Source organism: Miscanthus floridulus, chromosome 19, assembly GCF_019320115.1.
Source record: "Miscanthus floridulus cultivar M001 chromosome 19, ASM1932011v1, whole genome shotgun sequence".
Classification (NCBI taxonomy): domain Eukaryota; kingdom Viridiplantae; phylum Streptophyta; class Magnoliopsida; order Poales; family Poaceae; genus Miscanthus; species Miscanthus floridulus.
Window position 1 is genome coordinate 1,432,118 of NC_089598.1, and position 23,785 is coordinate 1,455,902.

General features: G+C 45.9%; 3 protein-coding genes across 6 annotated transcripts; 2 read left to right on the forward strand and 1 right to left on the reverse strand.

Moving 5' to 3' along the window:
• Positions 1–2,192: 2,192 nt before the first annotated feature.
• Positions 2,193–4,055, reverse strand: LOC136528352 (GDSL esterase/lipase APG-like). The gene is made up of 4 exons (XM_066521302.1): positions 3,705–4,055; positions 3,490–3,620; positions 2,948–3,181; positions 2,193–2,827 (listed from the first exon to the last, which is right to left on the reverse strand). The coding sequence occupies exons 1-4, from the start codon at positions 3,970–3,972 to the stop codon at positions 2,375–2,377; spliced, it is 1,086 nt and encodes a 361-aa protein (XP_066377399.1). The 5' UTR covers positions 3,973–4,055; the 3' UTR covers positions 2,193–2,374.
• Positions 4,056–14,424: 10,369 nt separating this feature from the next.
• Positions 14,425–18,528, forward strand: LOC136528336 (RNA-binding protein 2-like). 3 transcript variants are annotated; one of them, XM_066521287.1, is made up of 7 exons: positions 14,425–14,575; positions 15,329–15,438; positions 15,518–15,872; positions 15,960–16,021; positions 17,258–17,339; positions 17,407–17,463; positions 17,637–17,760. In XM_066521287.1, exons 1-6 carry the CDS (start codon positions 14,482–14,484, stop codon positions 17,445–17,447), a joined length of 744 nt encoding a protein of 247 aa, XP_066377384.1. In that variant the 5' UTR covers positions 14,425–14,481; the 3' UTR covers positions 17,448–17,463; positions 17,637–17,760. The 3 variants fall into 3 exon arrangements, with proteins under 3 accessions (XP_066377384.1, XP_066377382.1, XP_066377383.1); XM_066521285.1 differs by lacking the exon at positions 17,407–17,463 and having other exon boundaries at positions 17,637–18,528; XM_066521286.1 differs by lacking the exons at positions 17,258–17,339; positions 17,407–17,463 and having other exon boundaries at positions 17,637–18,528.
• A 2,013-nt stretch (positions 18,529–20,541) lies between these two features.
• On the forward strand, positions 20,542–23,785 carry LOC136527530 (mitogen-activated protein kinase kinase SIPKK-like). Of its 2 annotated transcripts, none has more exons than XM_066520292.1 (9): positions 20,542–20,755; positions 20,872–20,956; positions 21,763–21,897; positions 22,052–22,276; positions 22,383–22,565; positions 22,673–22,878; positions 23,270–23,315; positions 23,421–23,509; positions 23,624–23,785. In XM_066520292.1, the coding sequence occupies exons 1-9, from the start codon at positions 20,688–20,690 to the stop codon at positions 23,640–23,642; spliced, it is 1,056 nt and encodes a 351-aa protein (XP_066376389.1). In that variant the 5' UTR covers positions 20,542–20,687; the 3' UTR covers positions 23,643–23,785. The 2 variants fall into 2 exon arrangements, with proteins under 2 accessions (XP_066376389.1, XP_066376390.1); XM_066520293.1 differs by having other exon boundaries at positions 23,590–23,766.

Genomic DNA, 23,785 nt, shown 5'->3' on the forward strand with positions numbered 1-23,785 from the left:
ACCTGGCAGTCCGGCACCACTATGGTCGCCTCCAAAACAATGCAAGACGTTGGTGTCTGCATCGGCGCAAAACAAAAAGGAACAACACTACTCCATCGACTCTGGACGACCTTTGTGTGTTTCGCCGTCATCTCTGATGCTTGTTCATTTGTCTTATAATCTGTACTTTTTATCTTGTTTTTTTAGTCGGAACAATATTTTTCTCTCACAACAAATCAGCCAGAATAGTGTTTCGGTTTATTTTTTCAGCGAAACCAACGAGACATGAGTATTACATGATGGTGCCTTCACCATGCCTATAGCAAGAACACCTAGCCAGTTCCGTGCGACCTCTTCAATAACCAGAAACATGCTCAAATTTTACATATGACCTCCGTGACGAATCTAAAACTATGCACATTTGAGGGCGGAAAAGTCTACTTAACCCCCCACCTTTCATACTTGGTCTACTTCACCCCCAACTATGAAACCGTCTGTTTTACCCCCTGAACTTTCCAAAACCGTCTATTTTACCCCCTGGGCGGTTTTACTACAGCAACAACGGGTTTGCTACAGTAACAGTGTGTTTACTCCATTGACGGTGTGTTTGCTAAAGTACCGGTGGTTTTGAATTTTCTTTTTTTTAGTTTATTTCCGGTGAATTTTTGAAAAATCATAGAAAAATCATAAAATAAAAAATCTAATTTTATTGGACTCCACATGAGTAGATCTACACAATGAATATATAATACGGTATGCTTTAGTACAAATTTTTTTGTAGCTTTAGATTAATTGAAAAATCCAATTTTGTCTGTAATTAATTAGAATAATTCATAGCTGCAGCTTCTATGATCCAATTGTGGTGAAATTTTTATGCTACGCTAATTATTGTATGCTTGAACTATAATAAAAATTTCGTACTCATTGGACTATATATAACTTAGTTATAGATAAATTCTAATTAATTACAGACAAAATTGGATTTTCCAATTAATCTAAAGCTAAAAAAAATTGTACTAAAGCATATTGTATTATATATTCATTGTGTAGATCTACTCATGTGGAGTCCAATAAAATTAGATTTTTTATTTTATGTTTTTTCTACGATTTATTATGATTTTTCAAAAATTCACTGAAAATAAATAAAAAGAAGAAAAGGCAAAACCACCGGCACGGTAGCAAAACACCGTTACTGCAGCAACCCCGCTGTTACTGTAGCAACACGTCGCTGAAAAACCGCCCAGGGGGTAAAATAGACGGTTTTGGAAAGTTCAGGGGGTAAAACAGACGGTTTCATAGTTGGGGGGTGAAGTAAACCAAGTATGAAAGGTGGGGGGTTAAGTAGACTTTTTCCATTTGGAGGGAATGAGATAAAGCCTGTTCGCTTGTTGGTTTTAGCCAGCCCAAACCAGCCAGCCAACAGTGTTTTCCTCTCACAAAAAACCAGCATCAAACAGCTCAAACCAGCACCAGCACCAGCACCAACCAGCGAACATGCCCAAGAACTACGATAGACATAGGGAAAAGATTCTCTCATTGCTTCGAATGTTGCCTCCCACCGTCGTACATTCCGTATCCTATACCCCACATATGAGTGGGATCCATGGTTGCGTTCGTAAGAAAGCTAGTATATTGAAAATTTTGACATCTCAATTCGTATGCCGTATAAAAAATGTTTAACGCTCAGTGCAAATGGTACATGAAGGTACGGTACCACAAACATAAACAGTTGCGATTTGCCACCTCAGCGTCCTCGATCGATAATGTTTTAGAGTACTTCTGACATGTGATCTTATTCCACTCCGGAAGGTACATTTGGCTAGAGTATACGTGGTTTGACTGGACACCACTCAAAATGGTATATTGGTACCCTGCAGGTTTGTGAGAGATTCAGAATTTCAGACTCAGGGTAGCACACATGTATCCTGAGCAATGCATGATCAGATAGAATCTGCCTCTTCTGTTGCGTCTACACACACAAACGTCACCTTGAACTTGACAATAATATAGGAGTTCGTTCATGTGCCGTATGCTTCCCAAAACATTAACATAAAAAACAAGAAAAAGGAATAATAATACAGATATATATATATATATATATATATATATATATATATATATATATATATATATATATATATATATATATATATATATATATATATATATATATATATATATATATAGGAGTTTATGTTTAGAACCTGATCCAGTAAGCACCTAACGACTTTTGTGTACGTATTTCGATCGATTTGAAGCAAACCAAAACCATATGCATGCCCCCATCCTATGAATAACCAACGACGATGTTATTTCCTTTCAGGCACGTTGCTCTGCTCGTAGTCGTAGCTCAGACGCTGGCTGGCCCCACGAGCAGTCTCCGATCCAGCGTGGTTTACGTGACGAGGATGAGGCCCTCGGTGATGAGGGAGTCGGCGAGGACCTGGTTGGCCGCTTCCGACGGGTGGACGGCGTCCCAGAACACGTAGGACGTGGCGTTGGGGCACGTCCCGATCGACTTGGGGTTGCAGAGGAGCACCGTGGTCTCGACCGTGCCCGTCCCGCAGCAGCCCCGCCTGGCCTCCGTGAACCCCTGCGCCTGCGGGTCGGTGGCCAGGTCGTAGAGCGGCGTGTAGATGTCGAACACGGCGATCTTCAGGTCCGGGTACCGCCGCGACAGCGCGTCCACGGTGGCGTTCATCTTCCGGTTGAAGCTCTGCGAGTCCCTGTTGAGCCTCGACACGCACCCGTTGCTGCCGTGCCCGAACAGCGTGATCGACGCCGGCAGGCACCCCAGCGGCGGCAGCGACGTCACGCCGATGCGCCGTGCTCCCATGCCGTACAGTTGCTGGATATGTACAGGCGTAGCAGCAGTCAGTTCAAGAGGATCGTCTCGTCGATCGGAGCATGCAGCAGGTTGGCGACGACGAGGAGATGTTGGTAGCAGCTAACGAGGTGGTTTGCTCACCGACACGGTGTTGTGGAAGATGCCGATGAGGCGGTCGGAGAACTGGTCGGCGGTCTGCGTCTTGTAGAGGAAGGGGTTGATGTAGTAGTTCTGCACGAAGTCGCTCGCGCCGGCGCTGATGATGTAGAGAGCGCCGGTGATGATGGAGTGGGCCTGCCCGGCGCCGGCCACCGCCGCCAGCTTCGACTGGTACTCCTTGAAGTACTCCAGCTGCTGGGACAGCGGGATCGCGTGCTGTGTGTTTGTCAAGTTAATACCAGGTCGTTAGAGATCGATCATGTACACCCACATTTATGCAAGATCTGCTCGCTAATCAAGTAGTGGTGGTACCACAAAAGGTATGTATTTAGCAACGAGATGGCGATAGATATCTGCATGATTTATGATGATCAGTGGTTTCATGATTTGAGAGGCTTGTTGGAGCATCTATCATGACATATGCACGCACTAGATGTTCAGTTCAGAGTTTATTTCTCTGTACCAAGATTTTGACGTACTCCTTGGAGTTGGAGAGGTCACTGATGAGTGATGATGATACTTACATACATCAGTGCCGTGTGGTCGTAGTACCCAGATCCCGCGGACGCGAAGTTGGCACCGATCAGGAGGTTCTGCCCTGACGCCTGTGGGCTGAGGTACGCCGCTGGGTAGGTAGTGAACCCCAACGTGTCAGCTGCAACCGTGCACCACAGGCGAAGTTGTGATCAGTTGTAACGCACAAGATCTCAATTCATCGAACAGAGTGTACCCTACGTACCAGTGATGTCGGTCGCCAGCTTGCCGTTGCAGAACCTCCCGGTGGCGACGTGGTTGGCGAAGTCCCGGCCGTAGGGCGGGAAGTTGGCCTTGATTATGGTGTGGAGGTAGTCGTTGTTCCCGACGTCCACCGTCGAGTCGCCGAACGTCATCACCGCCGGCACCAGCGGCTGCGCCTCGCTGCCGCGGGTTCCCAGTCCCACCACCAGGAGGAAGACCGCCAGGACAATCGACGACACCCGCCTCCCCTGCGCCTGCGGAGCCATCATCTGAGCTCCGATCGAGCGAGACGACGAGTGCTCTCAGCTCTGCTCTGAAACACTCCGACCACACGCAGCGCAGCGCACGTTGTGCCCTGGTGTAATGCAACCGGCCGTGTCTTGTGTGAGCTTTATATAAGTGACGACCAAGCTGTGCTGACAGGCACCCCGGCGGGCAGGCCTTAATCAGCAGGGCCCAGCTGTCTGTCACTCGGTGTCAGAGCACTCTTCCTTCCAGAACACTGGGCTGAGCCGCTGAGCAGGGCGGCACGCACTGTGCCGCGGCCCGCTGCCGCGTGCGGCATGATGACGCTGTGTCGAAACGGGACGTGCTCATGGCGAACCGCCGAGCCGAGTCCATGCTGCCCTGCCCTGCACTGCACTGCATCCCCCCATCGATTCGATTCTCCCATCTGCAATGGCGACTATTTATTAGGGTGATAGGGAAACACAGCGGTGGTTGAGACGACGACGGCACGAGCACGACGCTGCTGCGGCCTGCGGCTGACGCTGTGACGAACTGACGGCGCAGGCACGCGGCGCTCCGGTTCAGCTCCAGAAATGTTCAGGAACAGGATGAGGATTGAGGAGCACCAACAGCTACCAGGCAACCACTGGGTGAGTTATTGCACATGTTGTAGGCAACACGGGCATGTGATTCTGCAGATGAGGCTGTAGCTCGTGCACTGGGTTCAGTCCAACATGCTGTAGGCAACACGGGCATGTGATTCTGCAGATGAGGCTGTAGCTCGTGCACTGGGTTCAGTCCAACCGGGAAATGGCCGGCAGGAGCACCCCGGTGGGCAGTGGTCCTGTGGTGAAGAAGAAGCAAGTGCAAAGGATCGGAGCTAACAACTGGAATGAAGAATAGATTTGCAGAAGTACAGGGTTCCAGCTTGGAAGGCTTTATCACCATTGAATCTGAAACGCCCCAATGCTACCCCAGCACTGTGACTTCCTTCAATGCCTGCCAGCGATCAGACATATCTCTTGACCAGGATCATATATGCTACTACGGAGTAGTACTGAACAAGATGTCAGATTGAATGCGCCTTGTGTTACCGATGGATGCGTCAACCATCAATCCAGCGACCCAGATTATTGTGGCAAGTTTCTAGTAGTAGTTCAGGTACTGAGAATCTGCTCTGTTTCCAAATGGTGAATGCAGTGGTCTTGTACAGTGCATACTATTACTATTCTAACTTTCTAAGGGTCTGTTTAGTTCCCCTCCAAAACGTCAAATTTTTCAAGACTCCCGTCACATCGAATCTTTGACGCATGCATGAAACATTAAATATAAATAAAAAATAAAACTAATTACACAGTTTAGACGAAATCCACGAGACGAATCTTTTAAGCCTAATTAGACTATGATGGGACACTATTTACCAAATAACAACGAAAATGCTACAGTAGCATTTCGCCAAAAAAATCGGCATCCAAACGGTGCCTAAGATGCATGGATGCACCAAGAGCTTTCATAGAAACAGCTAACAACATGGCCCGTTTTCCTCGAAGCTAAGATGAGCCTATACCGTTATACCAAACAAGGAGCATGCCTGATTTTGACATATACCTGTATTTTTGTAGATGCCATGGCTTTAAATGGCTGCCCTCCTGTCCACTATATGATACTAGCTGGCACTATATGTGCTCATCACATTACTTCTGAAGTTCTCTGGGCGATAGGACGCCGAATTTATCAGATGTGCTGTAATTAACATCAAAGTACTACGGAGACATCAACGACCTGCATTGGTTCATCCGTTCCATCTGTATCAAATAAAAACCATGGATGTACCAACACTAGGCTTCAAGATGTACTATAACCTATTATAGAGAAGAAAAGCTCAAAACTTCTGTGTAAAATTAGGCAAACTGGTATAAACATGACAGAATAAAGCTAGTGAGGACTGAGGACAACAAGATCAGGTGAAATGTATACATATATAAACGTTTTGTTTCACTTATTTTCAACATTAAAAACTCTACCCAAGTTGGTTGTTCCTGTCAGGTCATTAAAAAAACATGTAGCTTAGTTTAATGATCAATGAACGACAGGAGTTAACGGTGACAGCTATTTTTTGGAAACGAACTTCAGCTGATGTAAATGAAAGAAATGGAACACGTACAACTATGAGAAGCAAGGTAGAGCTGAGTTAGTAATGTTTGGTTGGTGGCATAGGGTGGGATGGGAGGGGGGTGATACTACTTTGGAGCTGTTTGGTTGAGAGGTGAGGCCGTCCTACCGTCGTCCTACCTGGGAATATTCTCAGTTGATGTCGTGACTCCCATCCCTGTTTTTTGGACGGACAGAGTCGTCCTCCCTGGGATCAGCCACGACGGGGAAGACGAGCGCGGGCAACGAGAGGTGGCGCATGTGGGTGAGCTCCGGCGCTGGCCATGCCGCGCGGTTCATCTCTGCCGCCAGCCATGCCACGCGGGTGAGGAAGAGGCGGCGGCGCGCGTAGGCCCGGCGGAGCAGGGGGAGGAAGAGGAAGAGTGAGCGAGGTTCGGCGCCACCGCGTGGGCCAACCCTGCGAGCGCGCGGGCGAGATCCGGCCTTGTGCCGTGTGGCTGAGCTCGCCGGTGGAGGAAGCGCTCAGTGGCTCGCTGTCGAGCTCAGGGCAGAGGAGGCCCATGGCGGTGGGCGTCGGGAGGAAGAGATAAGGAGAGAGAGAGAGAGGAAGAGATAAGGTGAAGAGAAGGAAAAAGATAAAAAAAAGAAAAAAAACTTACAAATGGGTCCCACTTGTTGGCAGCTCATCCCACTTTTTATGTCTCTGAACCAAACACAAAATGGGTCGATCCCGTCCCTCGTCAACCAAACAGAAAATGGAGCCATCCTGTCCCCGTCCCGTCCCATAAATCAGAGACAGGACCGTCCCACTCCACCTTGACTCCCAACCAAACGCTACTAAGAGCACCTCTAGGAGTTACCCTAAACTTAATTCTCCTAAATCCTCATGTAGGCAGCGGCGGATCCAAAGGGGGGGCTGGGGGGGCTCCAGCCCCCCTAATGGCTTGATTTCAAGCCTAATTACTGTAGCAAAAGTTTGATTTCACTATTAAATCTTCATGCAAATCAACATCTCCATTGTTTTAGCCCCCCTCTTATCCCGCATCGTGCATCCGCCACTGCATGTAGGGTACATTCTAACAAAAAAATCCCCTCTAAATATTTCTCTTCTCTAATAGTTACCCTATCTCAAATCAAATAATATACAGGGTGGACGACATGACATGTCAAAATTGAGAGGGGCCTGGTGCAAGTGGTAGAGCCTTACCGTCTGTGACTGGAAGGTCACGGGTTCGAGTCGTAGTCTCCTCGCATTGCACATGTGAGGGTAAGGCTTGCCACTAACACCCTTCCACAGACCCCGCACAGAGCGGGAGCTCTTTGCACTGGGTACGCCCTTTTTTTACAGAAAATTTAGTATGACACTAAATATAGGATGTTGAATAGGGGGGACTGTTAGAGAGTGCCTTTGTTACAGAAATCTTAATTTTAGCACTAGGGGATGAATAGGGGAACTCTTGGATGCTGAGGGCATGTTTGGTTAAAAGCTAGCCTGGATGATTTGAATGGCAAAAGGTATTACCTGAGAGTTGCCAATAAAATTGATGACTTTTAACTGGTTAGGCGAGTTGAATGAATTTATGTTTGATTGGAAGACTATGCCTGAGAATACTAACAAAAGAAAAGAAACACTTCTTAATCTCTGTATATAATTTACTGCACACTATCCATATTTAGAAGGGCAGGCCTGGTGCAATGGCGAGAGCTGTCTCACTGAGTCACCAGGTCGCGGGTTCGAAGCAGATTTTACGAGGGGAAGGCTTGCCTCGGTTTTTCCCTTCCCCAGACCCCACTTATGTGGAGCCTCCGGCACTGGGTCTGCCCTTTTTACACTATCCATATATAGTAAAGTTATTAAGTTCCTCTTGAGGGAAAAAATATTCTAATAATAAATGTTTAATTAGGGTACTAATTGGTTTAGTCAACTACAATGCAGCGGTGCTCCAACCACAAAAGAAAAATAATATAATAGAATAAAAAAGAATAATGAGAACTTAAGAAAATAAGAAAAGAGAGGATAATCATATGAGCTAGCAAATATTCAGAGTTCAGAACTGAGATAGGTAAAAGCTAAGGTAACAGGCAAGACAGGTTTAAGCATAGAGACGGGTAACTGAATCAACTGTTCAAATCATCCCACGTGGAACAACGAATATGAAAAGGGACATACATGACAATGTTTAATTAGCAGAAAAAATAGTTGGATGTCACATCGGCATATTCATATTTCTACAACAAGACAACCTTCTTAATTTCTTTTAAAACGGCGCAATACAGTTCAGTACATTGAACAGAAAAGAAGGGGAAACAGGAAAGATCATTCATCATAGACTGAGTTATGAAACAGTTGTGCAGGTTTCATCATAATTGGCATTTATTCATAACAAGACGAGTTAAACTCTCACAGGATCCATTAACTCTTAAATACGAAGAACAGAACATTTGTGCAAACAGCGATAGTGCAGCTACCATCATGAAACATACAAGAATGGAGACATCCTTTCCTTATAAAACAATGAGTCAACATGAAGAGCATTCAACTGCCACAATCATTATTGAAATGCTTTGCATTGTACTTTGAGGTGCAAGATTACCTGACCATATAAGGTTCAGTAAACTCGGAAAGCCTACAGAAACTATATAAAATGCATAACATAAGCTAGCTTGCTCATCCGGTTACTTCAAATTATGCACTCATAAGAGAAAAATTGGACTATCCTATACCGGATATTTGCCATAATGAAGATTAAACACAAAGGGTGTTTCACTGGGTAGCTTAAGGCTGCAATCCTGGGATCTGAAAACTACAGCGGTCAGCAGACAACAGAGAGCCTTCCACTGTTCTCTGCAAGGTAGGTTCCACTACTCATCCACTGTTACTAACTGCTCAACAAATACGTAACTGACTAACTAATGAAACAACTCATCCATCAATAATTAAATTCTGCGATTCTGAATGCAGGATAGGATAATTTTGACAACTAATGAAACAAAGCATCTGATGCTGCATCTATAACTAAAGTAGAAGTGAGCAAATCCTTCACTGTCAATAGGATCATCATCATCATCCAAAAAGACACGTACCATCAGCAAATGGTCCAACATATATGCTACCTGTCAAGCAAACCAATGGCCACGTTTCGCACATGCTTTACGGCAGGTTCAGGCCTTCAGCCGCTGGCCCTCTGCGACCTCCTCTCATGCTGCGCCCATGGGAAGAACGGCACCGCCATGAGGCCAGTCACCTCCCAAGGCTTCTCACCACCTTCCTCCTGTGCACCAGCGTCACCATCGCCTCCGTTCGTCATCCCACCATTGTAATTGAACTCCGCACCATCAAGCGCAGACGCGCGTAGCATAACCTCCCCGTCACAAGCTCTCGCCTTGGGGTCACCATTGCCCACCACTGCCGACGGCTTAGCCGCGCCGTCCTCACTCTCCACTTCACCATCCGAATCGGTCGTCTTGGACTTGGACAAGGCGACGCCTCGCCCGCAGCCCGGCGGGTACCTCCTGACGGCCGAGACGCGGGGAACGCTCACCGCTGTCGCGGCCTTCCTTCCGTTCCCCACGCCACGATTGGGCGCCTGGGACCCGAAGGAGGCGGTTGCCGGGAGGGTTCGTCTTGCCGATGGTGGGGCGGTATTGGTGGCCGCGCGCGCGGAGGGGTTCGGGAGTGTGGGTTTAGTTTCGGCGGCGGCGGCGGCGGTGGTTGGAAGTCGGTGGTACGGCGGAGGCCCCGCCGCCACGTTGTGGGGGCGGCCGCAGCCCGGGGGGAAGCGGCGGACGGCGGAGGGCCTGCGGTTGCTGGCGAGCATCACGAGGGTGAGTGTGGAGCGGCCGTCAGGCGTGCAGCGTGCTCAGGCGAAGATTGCAGGAGAAGGATTTCATTGGGGTCCACCAGTTGTCTTGTTCCTATTCTTTCCCCCAACTTCAGCCCTTGTTTAGTTCCACCCCAAAATCCAAAAAGTTGCTACAGTACCTGTCACATCGAATGTTTGCGGCCCGTGCATGGAGCATTAAATGTAGACGAAAAGAAAAACTAATTGCACAGTTTGGTGGGAAATTGCGAGACGAACGTTTTAAGTCTAATTAGTCAATGTTTGGACACTATTTGCCAAATAAAAACGAAGGTGCTACAGTAGCCCCAAAGTCTCATGCTATAAGTACATTCTGCCGAATCTCATGCTATAAGTACATTCAGTTCCTATTAATAAAAATATTCTTTCCATTCAAAATTACAGTTCACTTTAGATTTATTCTAAGTTCAACTTTTTTTTACTTTCATGACAAAGTTTTTTTAATAAAAAAATATATTATACCATCTACAACTTCAAATAAGTACACTCTCAAGAGATTGCATGGTGAGTTGATGAAACTAATTGGGTGGGGTATAGATGTTGATATTTTTATATAAATTTGGTTAAAATTAGAGAGACTCAACTTATGATAAAACTAGTGTTGCAAATACTGGGTTATAGTGCGCGCTATGGACTAGGTGTCGCTGAAAATACTACATATATTACCGCTATGAGCGCTATTTCGAACATTAGACTGTCTCCAATAAGGAGCCGCAAACGCAAAATCGGCGTCGCACAGTACTTTTGCATATCAAAATCACGCTCCAACAGAAGACCCATTCAAGGAACCCATTTTGGGTACGACGCCGGCAAGAACGCAAAAAAGCGTCATCGAGGAGAGACGACGCAAAAATCTTGCGCCCATGGTGGTGGGCGCCGCCGCGCCAGGGGAGGGGGCGCTCGCCCAGGGCCGCCGCCAGGGGGCGCGCTCGCCCTAGCGCCGCCGGCCGAGGAAGGGGCTCCCGCGCCTATGCCGGGGGGCGGGCACCGTGGACGCTCGGTCGCGGCTGCGGACACCGCCGAGGCCTGGCCGCACCGGAGCGCCGGCGTGAGCACCGCGGGGGGCTGGTGGGGGGGGGTGCGAGAGAGAGAGAGAGAGAGAGAGAGAGAGAGAGAGAGAGAGAGAGAGAGAGAGAGGAGGAGGAGAGGGGCGAGGAGGGGGCTAGCCGCCGCCGAGGCCCAGCCGGGCGCGCCGCCACGCTGGATGGGGACGCAGAGGCGGGAGGAGAGAGCGAGGCGCTGCATGCCGTCGACCATGGTGGCCCAGTCGCGCGGGGGAGGCTCGGTCGCGGGGCGTGCTTCCCCCGGCGTTGAGGACGCTGCCGGCCCCGAGGTCCGTGAGGGCGCGCGGCGTCGCGATGGTGCGCTCGATCTGGGCCATCTGCGCTGCCTTCTCACGCAGCGTCATGCGGCCCAGCAGGAGGGGAGCGGCGGTGGGTGGGCGTGGATTTGGGTCTGCCTGTTGGAGAGGAGATATTTGGGTCCGTGGTTTTTTTTACTGTAGATGACCTATAATACCAAATGGGTGTTGTATTTGGGTCCTCTTTGTTGGAGTTAGTCTTAGCAATGCTAAAACTTTAGCGGTGACTTAACTTAGTGGTTAAATGTGCAATCAACCGACCTACCAAGTAATCAGCCCGTTCGCTGGTTGGTTTCTAGGCTGATAAGCCCGGCTGGTGCTGGTTTGTTGTGAGAGGAAAACACTGTTGGCTGGCTGATAAACCCTGGCTGAAACCAACAAGCGAACATGCTGAACGAGACCCAATCAAATTTCTGTTCGTCCAAATGTAGCCTATTTATACATGGTGTATAGGCATGCTCATGAAACCTAGCATCTCCGGTTCTCCCCTCTATATTCTACGAGGCCATGCTTTGAGATCTGAACCTTTTTTGTGCCAGCGTGATGATGGTGTGCATAGAGGCAATGATGGTTGTGAACTACGGCCCTCTTCGTTTCGCTGAAATTTAACCTATGCTGATTTGTTGCGAGAAGAAAATACTGTTCGTTCACTAAAAAATACTACTGAAGTAGTTCAAGCGAACACGGTCTATGAACAATGACTATGAGGTACCAAGAGTGACTTCAATGCTAAACGGTAGATGACCTATAAGTCAAATCAGCATAAGTCATGGCTGTCCCCTATGCGTATGTGCAGCAGCCTCAGTGCTAAACGGTAGTACAAGCAATCCAGCAATATTGTCCATTATTATGCATGTCCACGAATGAATCGGTCATCCATCTTTTCGCCCATTGCAGCTATTCAAAGCGAATATGGGAAGCAGTACGATCTTGGACACATGAAAAATTTCCTAGCTGTGAAGGATGAAACAACATGGACTCTGTGGTCCAGCAGTGGCGTACGGTTGGGACGTCAACAGCTTCTCCATGTTAAGTAGTAAGATCGATGACGCTTCTCGTCACATGGGAGCTTTGGAGAGAGCAAAATGCAAGGATTTTTTAGCATCAATATAAATCGCCGACAGTGTTAATTGCAAAGATCAAGGAAGAGGCTCAACTATGGTGTAGTGCGGGAGCCAAGCGATTACGAGAAATTTTGCCTATGGATCAGGCCGTTTACCTCTTTTGTCTTGACGGCCTAAATCCCTCGTTTGGGCCTATTGGTTTGTTATTTTGGACTTTTCACTTGTACTTTGATTGTTTCCTGTTCTCTATCAATATATTTGCCTGGCATAATCCAGCCAGCAATTTTCGGAAAAAAAAATCCAGCACCGAAACAAAAAGGAAGAATACGACAGTCAGCAACGAAGACAGATGCAATTCAGTAATGCCAAGCAATAATATGCATCTTTTTTGAGAAAACGCTAAATGCCCTAGCTCCGCTATAAAGGTCATTATAGCTTGCTAGCATATTTGTGAAGGCTCCACTAAATACCTTAGCCTTCTATTAGACAATAATTTAGAAAAAGGGAATATGCTAACTTTTATTTTAAAAAAGTGGAGTCGGCAACACAATGCAATACAAAGAAGATTTCTTTAATTTTTTATAGTAGCATGTATCTGAGAGCGGAAAACATGTAGTACTAGACTACCAGTGTACTGATCCCATCTATGCTTTGATGGCCGAGAGCATGCCATCTTGGGCGCGCAAGGAAATTGACTCTATATGTAGAAAATTTCTCTGGGCAGGCCGGGATGATTCAGTTAGAGGAAAATGTATGGTAGCATGGCCTTCTGCCTGTCTGCAGACTAACCAATCTGGGCGGCCTAGGTATCAGTGATCTCAGATTAACCGGCTTTGCCCTTCAAACCCGGTGGCTTTGGTTACAGAAGGTCGACCATGACCGGGCTTGGAGCCAGCTGCCGATAAGCACCGCACCAGAGGTACAAGCATTCTTCAGGGCGTCCACTTTCACAGCCATCGGCGACTGCCGGCAAGCACTGTTTTGGGAAGATAGATGGCTGAATGGTGACTGCATCTCTGACATTGCCCTATATCTCGCGCAACTAGTCTCACTAAGAATCAGACAAAGACAAACAATCAGAGAGGGATTGACAGACAACAACTGGGTGCAAAGCATAACAGGGGCGCGAACTACTACGGCCATTGCCGAGTACATAGAACTGCGGAACATGATGACCAATGTTCAGCTCAGTGAACCAGACAAGACAATTTGGCGATGGACACCTGATGGCCGCTACTCTACCAAATCTGCCTACACCATGCTGCACGCCGGGGCAACCAAGTTCGAGGGTCACCAACTAATCTGGAAAACCTGGGCGCCATTAAGGGTTAAGATCTTCATGTGGCTGGCATTCCGTCGCCGGCATTGGACAGCGGATCGCCGGAGAAGACACGGCTTGGACGCGCGAGACAATTGTTTCCTCTGTGATCAAGAGCAAGAGACAGTAGACCATATCGCTGCATCCTGTGCTTTCACCAGGGAGCTTTGGCACCTCATGTTCAGGCTCTGGGAAAGCAGACCCCGCAACCACAGCTAACAATCAGACGCCGGTGGCGACAGCTACGCGTACTTTGGACCGGCCAACAGCGAGCAGGTCTCGACAGCTTGTTCATGCTGATCTCATGGCAGGTCTGGAAAGAACGAAACGCCCGCTGCTTCAGGAGCTCGCCATCCACTATGAATGAGATGATCCAGATAACCAGAGCTGAAGCCGATCGGTGGATCGAGGCCGGCGCGGTAGGCTTGGCTGCGCTTGCAGGTCGTTAGCTTAGGCAGCCGATGTCCATCTTGGTTTGTTTCCGGTCACAATGTAGCGCTCTTCAGTCACTGTGGCGGCTAGACCGCTTGTAAATTATAAACTTTCTTGTTAATGCAATTCCAGAAAAAAAAACTAGTGTACTGATCAAGTGAATTATTAGCTAAGTACTACCAAAACTAGGCAGTGTCACAACCTCACAGGCTATATATTTTGGACTCTTGGCCCAAACACGCTGCGTGGATGAGACCAAAGTAACATCCAGGCCTGCTCGATTCGAGGCCCAGTCGAATTTCTACGTCCAAAACAGGGTCCGGAGTCCGGACTGCGTTTACGTTTCGCCCTGTCTTTTTACTCGGCTCACCCCGCCTGCAGCCAGCTCTCTCTCACTCTCGGCGATGGATGGGAGACCGCCGCCGCCGTACCACGCCAGGTCTTCCGCGCTTCCCGAGGCCTACGGCAGGCCCTTCGCCGGCGAAGAACACCCATCAGGTACGCCCGCCCCTTCTCTTCCCGTCCTGATGCGCGAAACCGAGCAGCCAAACCCTAACTACCCTAAGCTATTTGTCTGTTATACTCTGTTTGTATTCGGATCTGATCTGATTACAAGTGCGTATACATGTATACGTATTATTATGCCTACTAACTTCGATTTTATTTTTGCAAAAAACATCGGGTGTGTATTTGTAAACCCATGCCCTTTACTCGGTCCGCCCAGAAACTTCGTAGAACAAATTCAATTCTGCTGTAGCTAGTGCCCAGAAGAGTCTATGATTTACATTTGCAATAGTACTGTGGAAGACCGATTTTCCTCATGTGTAGTGTAAGACTTTTTTCACGTGATGGAACTACTCCCAGCCTCTACACCAATGAGACATTAATTTGTTAGCCGTTGGATATTTTGTTTCTAGATATTTGACATGATGACCGAGTGAGTGACATTGGATATCCGATTGCTATATCTAGCTACTAAATAACTTTTATAAGTGATAAGTTTTGAGTAAATTATTAATTTAGTTATTTGTAAGACTACTTTTCAGGCAGAGTTATACACTGTGAAGATGAATATAGTACTCTGATACAATTTCATGCCTTAATGAGACATTCTTCATGTTTTTTTTTGTTTCTCTTCCTTTTTCTTTTTTTGTTCTTGATTTTTGCAATGATGTTTGTTCTTGGATTAGAACTGATTGACATGTTTTTTTGTTTTCACTGGCAAACTTCTTAACTTCGTTTGATTGGCAGATTCCCGAGTTGGTTATCCTAGTTATCTTGCACCCGAGGGCTCTGTAGCATCTTACTATACTTCAAGACCTTCTGTTCTACCGGGTGGACCAGACGTTCTTAGAAACGATGTAATACAACTCAGCTTTTGGAGGATTCAGAGGAAAGGAACCACCTTTATTTGACAAATGACTTAGTTTTGTTCTACAGGTAATGTTGCAACCAAGAGCGTATGGTTTCGATGGTCCAGCAGGAGTGATGAATCCTGCTTTGGCTGGCCTGACTGGACTACCTGTTGGAGCTATGGCACGAGGGTCTAGTGCTTTGGAAGACCCGTCTTTGGCTGTGCTGAGTGGACGTGCTCCAGCCAGGGCACTGGGACCTAGTCCTTTGAAAGAAGAACCGGATGTAGTAGGGAGAAGTTCTTCTCTAGGCACTGGTGCTAGTATTCCAGATGTTGAGCGCCACAGCTCACTTCCAAACTTTGATGGGCCCTCAGAAGATGAATCCAACATTCTTTTTGTTGATTGTCTTCCTACTGATTGCACAAGGAGAGAAGTAGCTCGTATCCTTCCCGCTTAGTATTGTTCTGCATCATATTTCCTCATCTTTGTAAGTTTCATTTTTTGCAAGCCTTGACTTTTGCTGGAAGATTTGTTCCGTGTTTTTCCTGGCTTCAAGGACATCAGAGTAGTGCACAAGGAGCCCAGACGTGTAAGTACTTGCCTTTTCAATGCATCATCTCGTCTCACTTGGAAAAATGGTTTAATTCTTCTTTGCTAGAATGCTACTTGCCCATTCTCTTGCAAATCTGAGCATTTTCACATAATTCATATATTTGAACTTGGCTTATGTTAAAGATATGGTTTATATAGTGCTCATTTTGAAAGCAAAAGAGCCGCATTTATTAGATTAAGAGGGGCGTACAGATTATGAAGACAAAAACAAGACACTGCACAAGCCACAAGGGGTCCTCAGATACAGATCTGAGTTTCTTAGCACCCATTTCTACCCATAGCCTGGCGATATCCTTGACTTGGCAAATGAGTTCTGTCACAACCTTTTCCATTTGTTGAAAGATTAGAGATCCTTGGATTGCTCTCTTTCCATATTATGTAGATGGTTGTCCTTATTACTTCATGGCCACTTGACATAGATCCATTTTGTCATGTCCATCAAATTTAGAGTGTTTTTACTTTCCAGTAGGTGGCCATTCTTAGAGAGTTGATTTCGTGCTTCATGGCCACTGAGGATACATCCATGACATTGTGAGTCCACCAAATTGGGGGTATTTCCTCTCGGTGTGGTTGTTTTCTAGAATTCTAGGAAGGGTGCTTGCATCTAGACTGCTACTGCATTCCAGACATCTAGGAGTAATGCAGTTAAGCACAGATGATAAGCTGTGGCCAAGGATTGTATGCATGATGGGGAAAAAATATTTTTGGGCCCTGCCCTGGCTAGTAGCCCATCAGCTGGCAATATCTTTCCTTGACTACTAACCAAGCAAAGAACATGCATTTCGAGGATGGGGGGTCCAAGACTCATATGGTCTTCATGAAATCTGCGGTGGTTTTTTGATGACATTGAGATCACTCACCATGTACTAAGTGAATGCTTATACACTGGAATAAATATTCTTTCCCTACATGGAAACAAAACAATTTTTTAATGAACATATATGGAACAAGAAAGTACTAGTGCAATATATTTATTGTATGTAAAACCCCTGTCAAGTTCGCTACTCTAATGTATTTCTTTCTAGGCCATTTCTTCAAATTCTTAGGTGCTGACGTTAACATCTGCTGCTCTTTGTGTAATCACAAAAGCACAGAGCCCTTATTTACTTTGGTGACTTATTACTGTATTAGTGGTGGTGAATTTTCAAGTGCCGTCTTTTAGTGTTATTTTGAGTCAACTTTATGCATGTTATTTTCGTGCTGCTTCTTGCAGAGTGGTGACAAGGCTTATGTTCTGTGCTTTGTGGAGTTTGAGAATGCAAAATGTGCACGTGTTCCTATGAAAGAGTTACAAGGTTCCAATTCTACTTCCTTTGGGCTTTGGTTTGTTCATGTTTTCATTTTTTCTGCATATTCTTGTAGTGGAGTGGAGGCATATTCTTTATTTGCACAATATAGTCTGAATATGAGCTTTCAGAGGTATGAAACATACATGCAGTTATCTTCATGTAATCCTTTGAGATCCTTTCTGTGCATGGATAGTTTTCTTTCCAGCAGTTAAGGGACAGTAACCCTACCTCTTTTAGCAAGTCAAGTTTCAGATAAGTTTGCTGAGACTGAACTTCCACCTGACTGATCATTTTATTTTGCAGGATACTGCTTTGATGACCGGAAGCCTGACAGCCCTTGTCTTAAGATCCAATTCGCAAGGTTCCCTTTCACTTTGCCTGCCGCCCAGGATCATAGGAAGCGGTAGCAGTGTAGCCTGTGCAGTGGGCACCGTAGATGGTGTATGATCAGCCATTCAGCCTGTATGTAAAACTGTTTTAGTGAGCTGTTAAATGAAGATGCCTACTGTCAGGAGTCTCCTGTGACACCAACACATGGAATGAGAGGAATGCGCCTTTGTTTGGCCCCATTCGTGCCTTCTTTTCTATCATAGATTTTTGTTTTCGCTACCATCAAAATATGCTAGCGATAATTGGCATACATATTAACTGGTGGTGAGCACTGTACATGACGGCAGGTAAATGCCAAAAGCTTCAAGTATTCTGAGAAATGAGGATGACACCTTGTCGTGGATGCCGATCTGATCCCACTATCTCCACCAAGGTCCAGACTTCAGAGCTGTCACTCTTTTATGCAAGTATAAGCAAGTTGCTATCCAAGTCTTCAGCATCCGGCACAAAAGCCTTCGCCAGATGTCATGGTCACTCAGCTCCTCATCCGTGCGAATCTGAAGGCGGCGTGCGGACGACGGAGAGGTCAGCGGCGACCCCGGGTCGGCGAGGAGGACCTGCTTGTCCGGCGCACCCCGCCGTCGCCGTCACTCTGGACCGGAAACTCGCCGGAGTCTTGTGGTCCGGGGAGTGGCGGAAAATCTGGCCGCAGTTTCCAGGCTACTCGTATCCGTCGCCAAGTGCCAACGTGTTTGCCGTGGCCAGTCAGCAGTCTCCGGTGGCTTGGTGACGTTTTGCTTGTGAGGTCAGTCCGGCCCGGCCGTCCCTTTTGCTGGTTGCCGCTGGTAACCATGCTTAGCCTATCTCCAACGACAGCATCCAAAATACAAGACTCATTCGTCCTTTAGGTAGCGTTACAGGCACATGGTTAGGCTATCTCCAACAACAACATTTAAAATACAAGACTCATTCGTCCTTTAGGTAGCGCTACAGGCAAAAGGTTCAATACTTATTCGGCATCTTCTCCAACGAGACCTAAAAGAGAATCTTTTCTGTAAATAAGTTTCCAGAAGAGAGGATGTCCATATTTAGGTTGTGCCTCTCAGACAACTCAAAATAGATCTCCCGTATAGATACTCTGTTTGAGACTGATTTTAGGTCTCTTGTTATCTATTTTAGGTTTGGGTGCCCATATGAATTTTTTATTTGCCTATCCATCCACGGGGCATTCCGATTTCGGCGCTTGCAGAAATGATAAGAGAGGGACGGCACCATACCACTTGCACTTGCACAGTTTGATGTTCCAGGGCACTAGTAGAGAATTAGAAAAAGCAACATGTTGCCAATCATCAGTGCATGGGCTCTATATAAGTGTAGATACGGCGGCGGCGGCGGCGCCCTGGGCCGCCCAATCCGGGACTCCGGAGGTTGGAGATTATGGTGCAGGCCTGTCATTGGCACGAAAGCTATCTGCTGCCGTCCATGCCAGGGCAGAGGGCACACTAACGCTTCCAGGATCTACATAAGGTAGAGAGGTACCATCAGGCCTTTAGTCTTGCAAAAGTAGACAAGTAGTCAAGCCATTTTCTCAGGACAGGTGCTACTCTCATAATTCCTCTCTCTCAAAAGATTAGCAGAGAAGGAGACAAAAACTCCATCTCTTAATGTTGCTCGGCTTATTAGGGACCCATTTAGTTCGTAGTATTTCTCAAAGCTAAAGCTCTTCAAAAATACAGCTTACAGAGAGTCGAGAAGGAGCTCCGGGCCCACAATCAGAGGTCAATGTTCACCCTGTACAAATGTACAATCCTTGTCCTTCTCGTTGGCTCATCAATTTTCACCGAAACCTTGTCTAGATTTCATTTCAGTCCTTTTGGGCATGGTTTTCAATGGCATTGACTCGATAGCACACGTGCCGGACACCAATTATGTCGTGCTTTCAGATTTGAGAATAACGGAGAGAGGAGGAAAAGTAAGCACAAGTTCAGAAAAAGCAGAGCCTCAAAAGGAGAGGAGAGGAAGGCGGTCTCCAACAGTAAGCCGGGGCAAAATACCCGATACCCATTACCCGTACCCGAATTACCCGAACCCGGACCCGAATTACCCGAACCCGAGGTACCCGATTCCAAATTCGGATAGCGATTTTGATTACTCGAAATTAGTTTGGGTAATTCAGGTAATATCCTCCGGTACCCAAACTACCCGAACTACCCAAAGATTTGTTTTTGTCTTTGTATTTATCATGTGTTGTTAGCTGAACCATTTAACTTATCACTTTATTAGAATATAATTCTCTCTATTTGAATGAGTGACTGTAATATATTATTCTCTACAAATTGCTATTGAAATTCTATACAAATTGCTACTGAAATTATGTATAGATCGCTACTGAAATTTAGTGTAGTTTGTTGTTTTATGTAAATTTGGGTATATCGGGTAATACCCGAACCCGAACCCGAATTATCGGGTACCCGAATTTGCGGGTAGTGTTTTTTCGGGAGTAATATCGGGTAGCAATTTTCATTACCCGAATTTTGAATTACCCGAATTACCCGACCCAAAAAAATCGGGTAACCCGAATGCCCAGGCTTATCCAACAGTGTTGCGAAACCTAAACTTAAAATGAGTCTTTAGTATAATAGTTGTAGCAGTACCTATATAAAAGACTTATTTTGTTTGTGAGAAGAGAAATAACTTAAATCTAAGTATCCTCTCTTCTGAAGATTTATTTATAGAAGTAATTATTTTTTAGATCTTATGGTTAAAGAAGACTAAAAATATGTATTGAACTATTTGTCGTCTAGCGCTTTAAAGGATGAACGAATCTTTTATTTAGGGTCGTCTTCGTTGTTCGTTGGAGACAGTTAAGCGCTGCAGTGCTGCGCTGGGCCGAAGGTGCCAACCACTTCAGATTCCCGAAGGAGACCACCAGCTTTGCACAACCAGCCCGTCCACTCCCCTCCTTTCCCCCGCGCGTCTCCTCCGTGCTCCGGCGAGGAATCCGGCGCCGGCGCCGGACTTCCGATGGCGACGCCATGGAAGCCAATCAAGCTCACGCTGCCGTCCCACGAGACAACCATCGGCAAATTCTTGTAGGCTTTCAGCTTTCAGCTTCCCCTTTGCTTTCTTTCTCGGCTCTTTTCTTGTTCTGCTGATTAATCGCCTGGCCTTGGTTATTGGGGCTCATCAACCTTTGGGTTCCGGGCAGGACGCACAGCGGGACGTTCAAGGACGGGGATCTGCACGTCAACAAGGACGGCCTCCGCATCGTCTCGCAGAGTGAGGGAGGCGAGGTAAGCCGCCCCACACCCAGGACTAAAAATCGCGTCTTGGCGTCATACGTCTGGAAATCGTAGGATCGGGATAGCTAAAATTGGCTCTTGTATTGGTTTCTCTTGAGAGCGCTGAGATATGAATGATTGTTTCGTCAGGTCAGGTAGAGATAGGTGTTCTGAATTCACATTTTAATAAGCTCTGTTTGTTCGTGGAATTGGTACGCGTACACCCTGTCTCCGGGAATCTGGACGTTGCTTAGTGATAATTACGTCGCATTTTTTTTCCATATTTCTTCACGGTAATATAAAGCAGCTGGCAAGCATGGAGATATTTTTGGCAAAGTTTCTGCACTACTAGCTTTTTTCACTTCACAAAAGCTTCGTAACAGCATGTCTGCATATGCTGTCGTTTCAGTCCCCTAATTATCTAATCAAGATACTGATTTGGGGAAAACGATATGTAGCCTTGTGGCATTTTTACGACTTTTTCAATTTGATGACTGGGCCGCCATCCATTGGTATTCTAATTAAGATACTAGTTTATGGAAAACGATATGTAGCTTTGTGGCTTCTTGACAACTTTTCCGATTTGATGAGTGAGACACAAATAAGGCACTAGCAATAAATATCTGTACGAGCTATGGCCTACTGGAATTATATATGTATCTGTTAGCTGAAATTGTTCTGAATGGGACTATTCACTTGCTTATAATGGGAAAATGTTCTCATACCATTGTTGGTGTTTTACTCTCTATTTATCTGTTATAAAAATTTCTGACACTATTCCCACATTTTTTTCCTGACTTGTTCAAAATGTTCTTCAGGCTCCTCCTATAGAGCCACTGGATAGTCACCTGAGCTTAGATGATCTAGATGTTATAAAAGTGATTGGGAAAGGTAGCAGCGGAAATGTGCAATTGGTCCGCCACAAATTTACTGGCCAGTTTTTTGCTCTGAAGGTATTTCTGATGCAATCATTCTTTGATGCTGCTTATTTATGGTTCTTTACAGTTAAGAGTCTTAGTATGATCTCTGTATTGTATCTACTTTGTGTAATCTTCCTAACTGTTGTAAATGGTTTTTGCCTTGATCGGTCTGCCACTGTGTTTGCAGGTTATTCAACTAAATATTGATGAGAAAATACGCAAACAGATCGCCAAGGAGTTGAAAATAAACTTATCAACGCAGTGCCAATATGTTGTTGTGTTCTATCAGTGTTTCTATTTTAATGGCGTCATTTCTATTGTTTTGGAATACATGGATGTTGGCTCCCTTGCAGATTTCCTGAAGACTGTTAAAACGATTCCAGAGGCCTACCTTGCTGCTATCTGTAAGCAGGCCAGTGACATGTGGCAGAAGCTACAAATAGTCTTTCCGCTAAAATTAAAATGCTACACTATCATTACATGAACCTTATAATTGAAATTGCACCTTTCTTGTGCAGATACTAAAAGGACTGATATACTTGCATAACGAGAAGCGCATTATACACCGAGATCTGAAACCATCAAATATATTGATAAATCATAGGGGTGAAGTAAAAATATCTGACTTTGGTGTAAGTGCCATTATTTCTAGCTCCTCTGGACAACGAGATACATTTATTGGCACACGCAACTACATGGCGGTTAGTGCAAGATTTACAGCTCACAGATGTGTCTTCCAGTTTGAAGTGAAATAAATTGTATTTTATTAGCTCTGATGGCCCAAAGCAATTTTTTCTGTTCTTGACAGCCAGAAAGAATCGATGGAAAGAAACATGGTTCTTTGAGTGATATCTGGAGTTTGGGACTAGTGATACTGGAATGTGCAACCGGCAACTTTCCATTTCCTCCTTGTGAAAGCTTTTATGAACTTCTCGTAGCTGTTGTTGATCAACCACCACCATCTGCACCATCGGATCAGTTTTCGCCAGAATTCTGTGCGTTCATTTCTGCATGGTAATCTTACTGCTCTATACCAATGCTGCCTATAGACGCCCTTTTTTTTAAACAACTGGCAGGAGTTCTGGCTGGCCTATAGACACCCTTACCTGTGGTTAAGCTACTCGACATGTTAGCAATTATTTTGGCATTGGCAATTTTGATCTACTCCTATTTTAAAATGCCATCATAGGGGTGCTTGCATTTCTTGTTCACGGTTTTATTGCTCAAGTCAAAATGCCTGCTTTGTATATTACATATGCACAGAAAAGCATATAGAAGGTAATATCAAAAAAGTTTGGATCATATGTTTCTGTCTTGGTATACTCTATCTGCAGATTTGTCCAGCTATGTAATCTGTCCAGAGAAGGTTACTATCTGATGCATATGTTTTCATTGTGATTTTCAGTCTCCAGAAGGATGCTAATGATAGGTCATCAGCACAAGCCTTATTGGTAAGCCAAAAAAAAAACAGCTTCACATCTTCATGTCATTTCAGGAATGGTCTGCAAGACTAAACCACTTATCTTACCCTTCCCTTCCTGTTGTCTTCGACGCAGGACCATCCATTCCTGAGCATGTATGATGACCTGCATGTAGATCTTGCTTCGTACTTCACTACCGCAGGATCTCCCCTTGCCACCTTCAAGTAATAACAGTGTCCTTGTTGTTCTTTTTTTCTGTATCCATTTTTGCGCACAGAAGTGATACATTTTCTTTTATATACAGTTCCAGGCAACTCTAATTTTTTGTCCTCCTTAAGCAAAGGGTGTGGCGACTGAATCCAAGCATGGTGGATCTCCTGGAAGGACTGGTAACACCTCTGGAAGCTGATGATGTCCAGAGCTGTAGTTTACTGACACGAATGTTCGAGACCCCCCTGCCCCCACTTCTCTCTTGTTTCCATTTTCGACAAGGCTTGGGT

What these genes read in the sequence shown, in the direction of transcription:
- LOC136528352 (XM_066521302.1), bottom strand. Translation starts at nt 3,972, where the DNA reads ATGATGGCTCCGCAGGCGCAGGGGAGGCGGGTGTCGTCGATTGTCCTG. An exon ending in GCTGGCGACCGACATCACTG is followed by an intron (nt 3,621 to 3,704) that starts GTACGTAGGGTA and finishes GCACGGTTGCAG; the next exon opens with CTGACACGTTGGGGTTCACT. An exon ending in ACCACACGGCACTGATGTAT is followed by an intron (nt 3,182 to 3,489) that starts GTAAGTATCATC and finishes ACAAACACACAG; the next exon opens with CACGCGATCCCGCTGTCCCA.
- LOC136528336 (XM_066521285.1), top strand. Translation starts at nt 14,482, where the DNA reads ATGGATGGGAGACCGCCGCCGCCGTACCACGCCAGGTCTTCCGCGCTT. An exon ending in TGCACAAGGAGCCCAGACGT is followed by an intron (nt 16,022 to 17,257) that starts GTAAGTACTTGC and finishes TGCTTCTTGCAG; the next exon opens with AGTGGTGACAAGGCTTATGT. An exon ending in TCCTATGAAAGAGTTACAAG is followed by an intron (nt 17,340 to 17,636) that starts GTTCCAATTCTA and finishes TTTATTTTGCAG; the next exon opens with GATACTGCTTTGATGACCGG.
- LOC136527530 (XM_066520292.1), top strand. Translation starts at nt 20,688, where the DNA reads ATGGCGACGCCATGGAAGCCAATCAAGCTCACGCTGCCGTCCCACGAG. An exon ending in GCACACGCAACTACATGGCG is followed by an intron (nt 22,566 to 22,672) that starts GTTAGTGCAAGA and finishes TGTTCTTGACAG; the next exon opens with CCAGAAAGAATCGATGGAAA. An exon ending in CATCAGCACAAGCCTTATTG is followed by an intron (nt 23,316 to 23,420) that starts GTAAGCCAAAAA and finishes TCTTCGACGCAG; the next exon opens with GACCATCCATTCCTGAGCAT.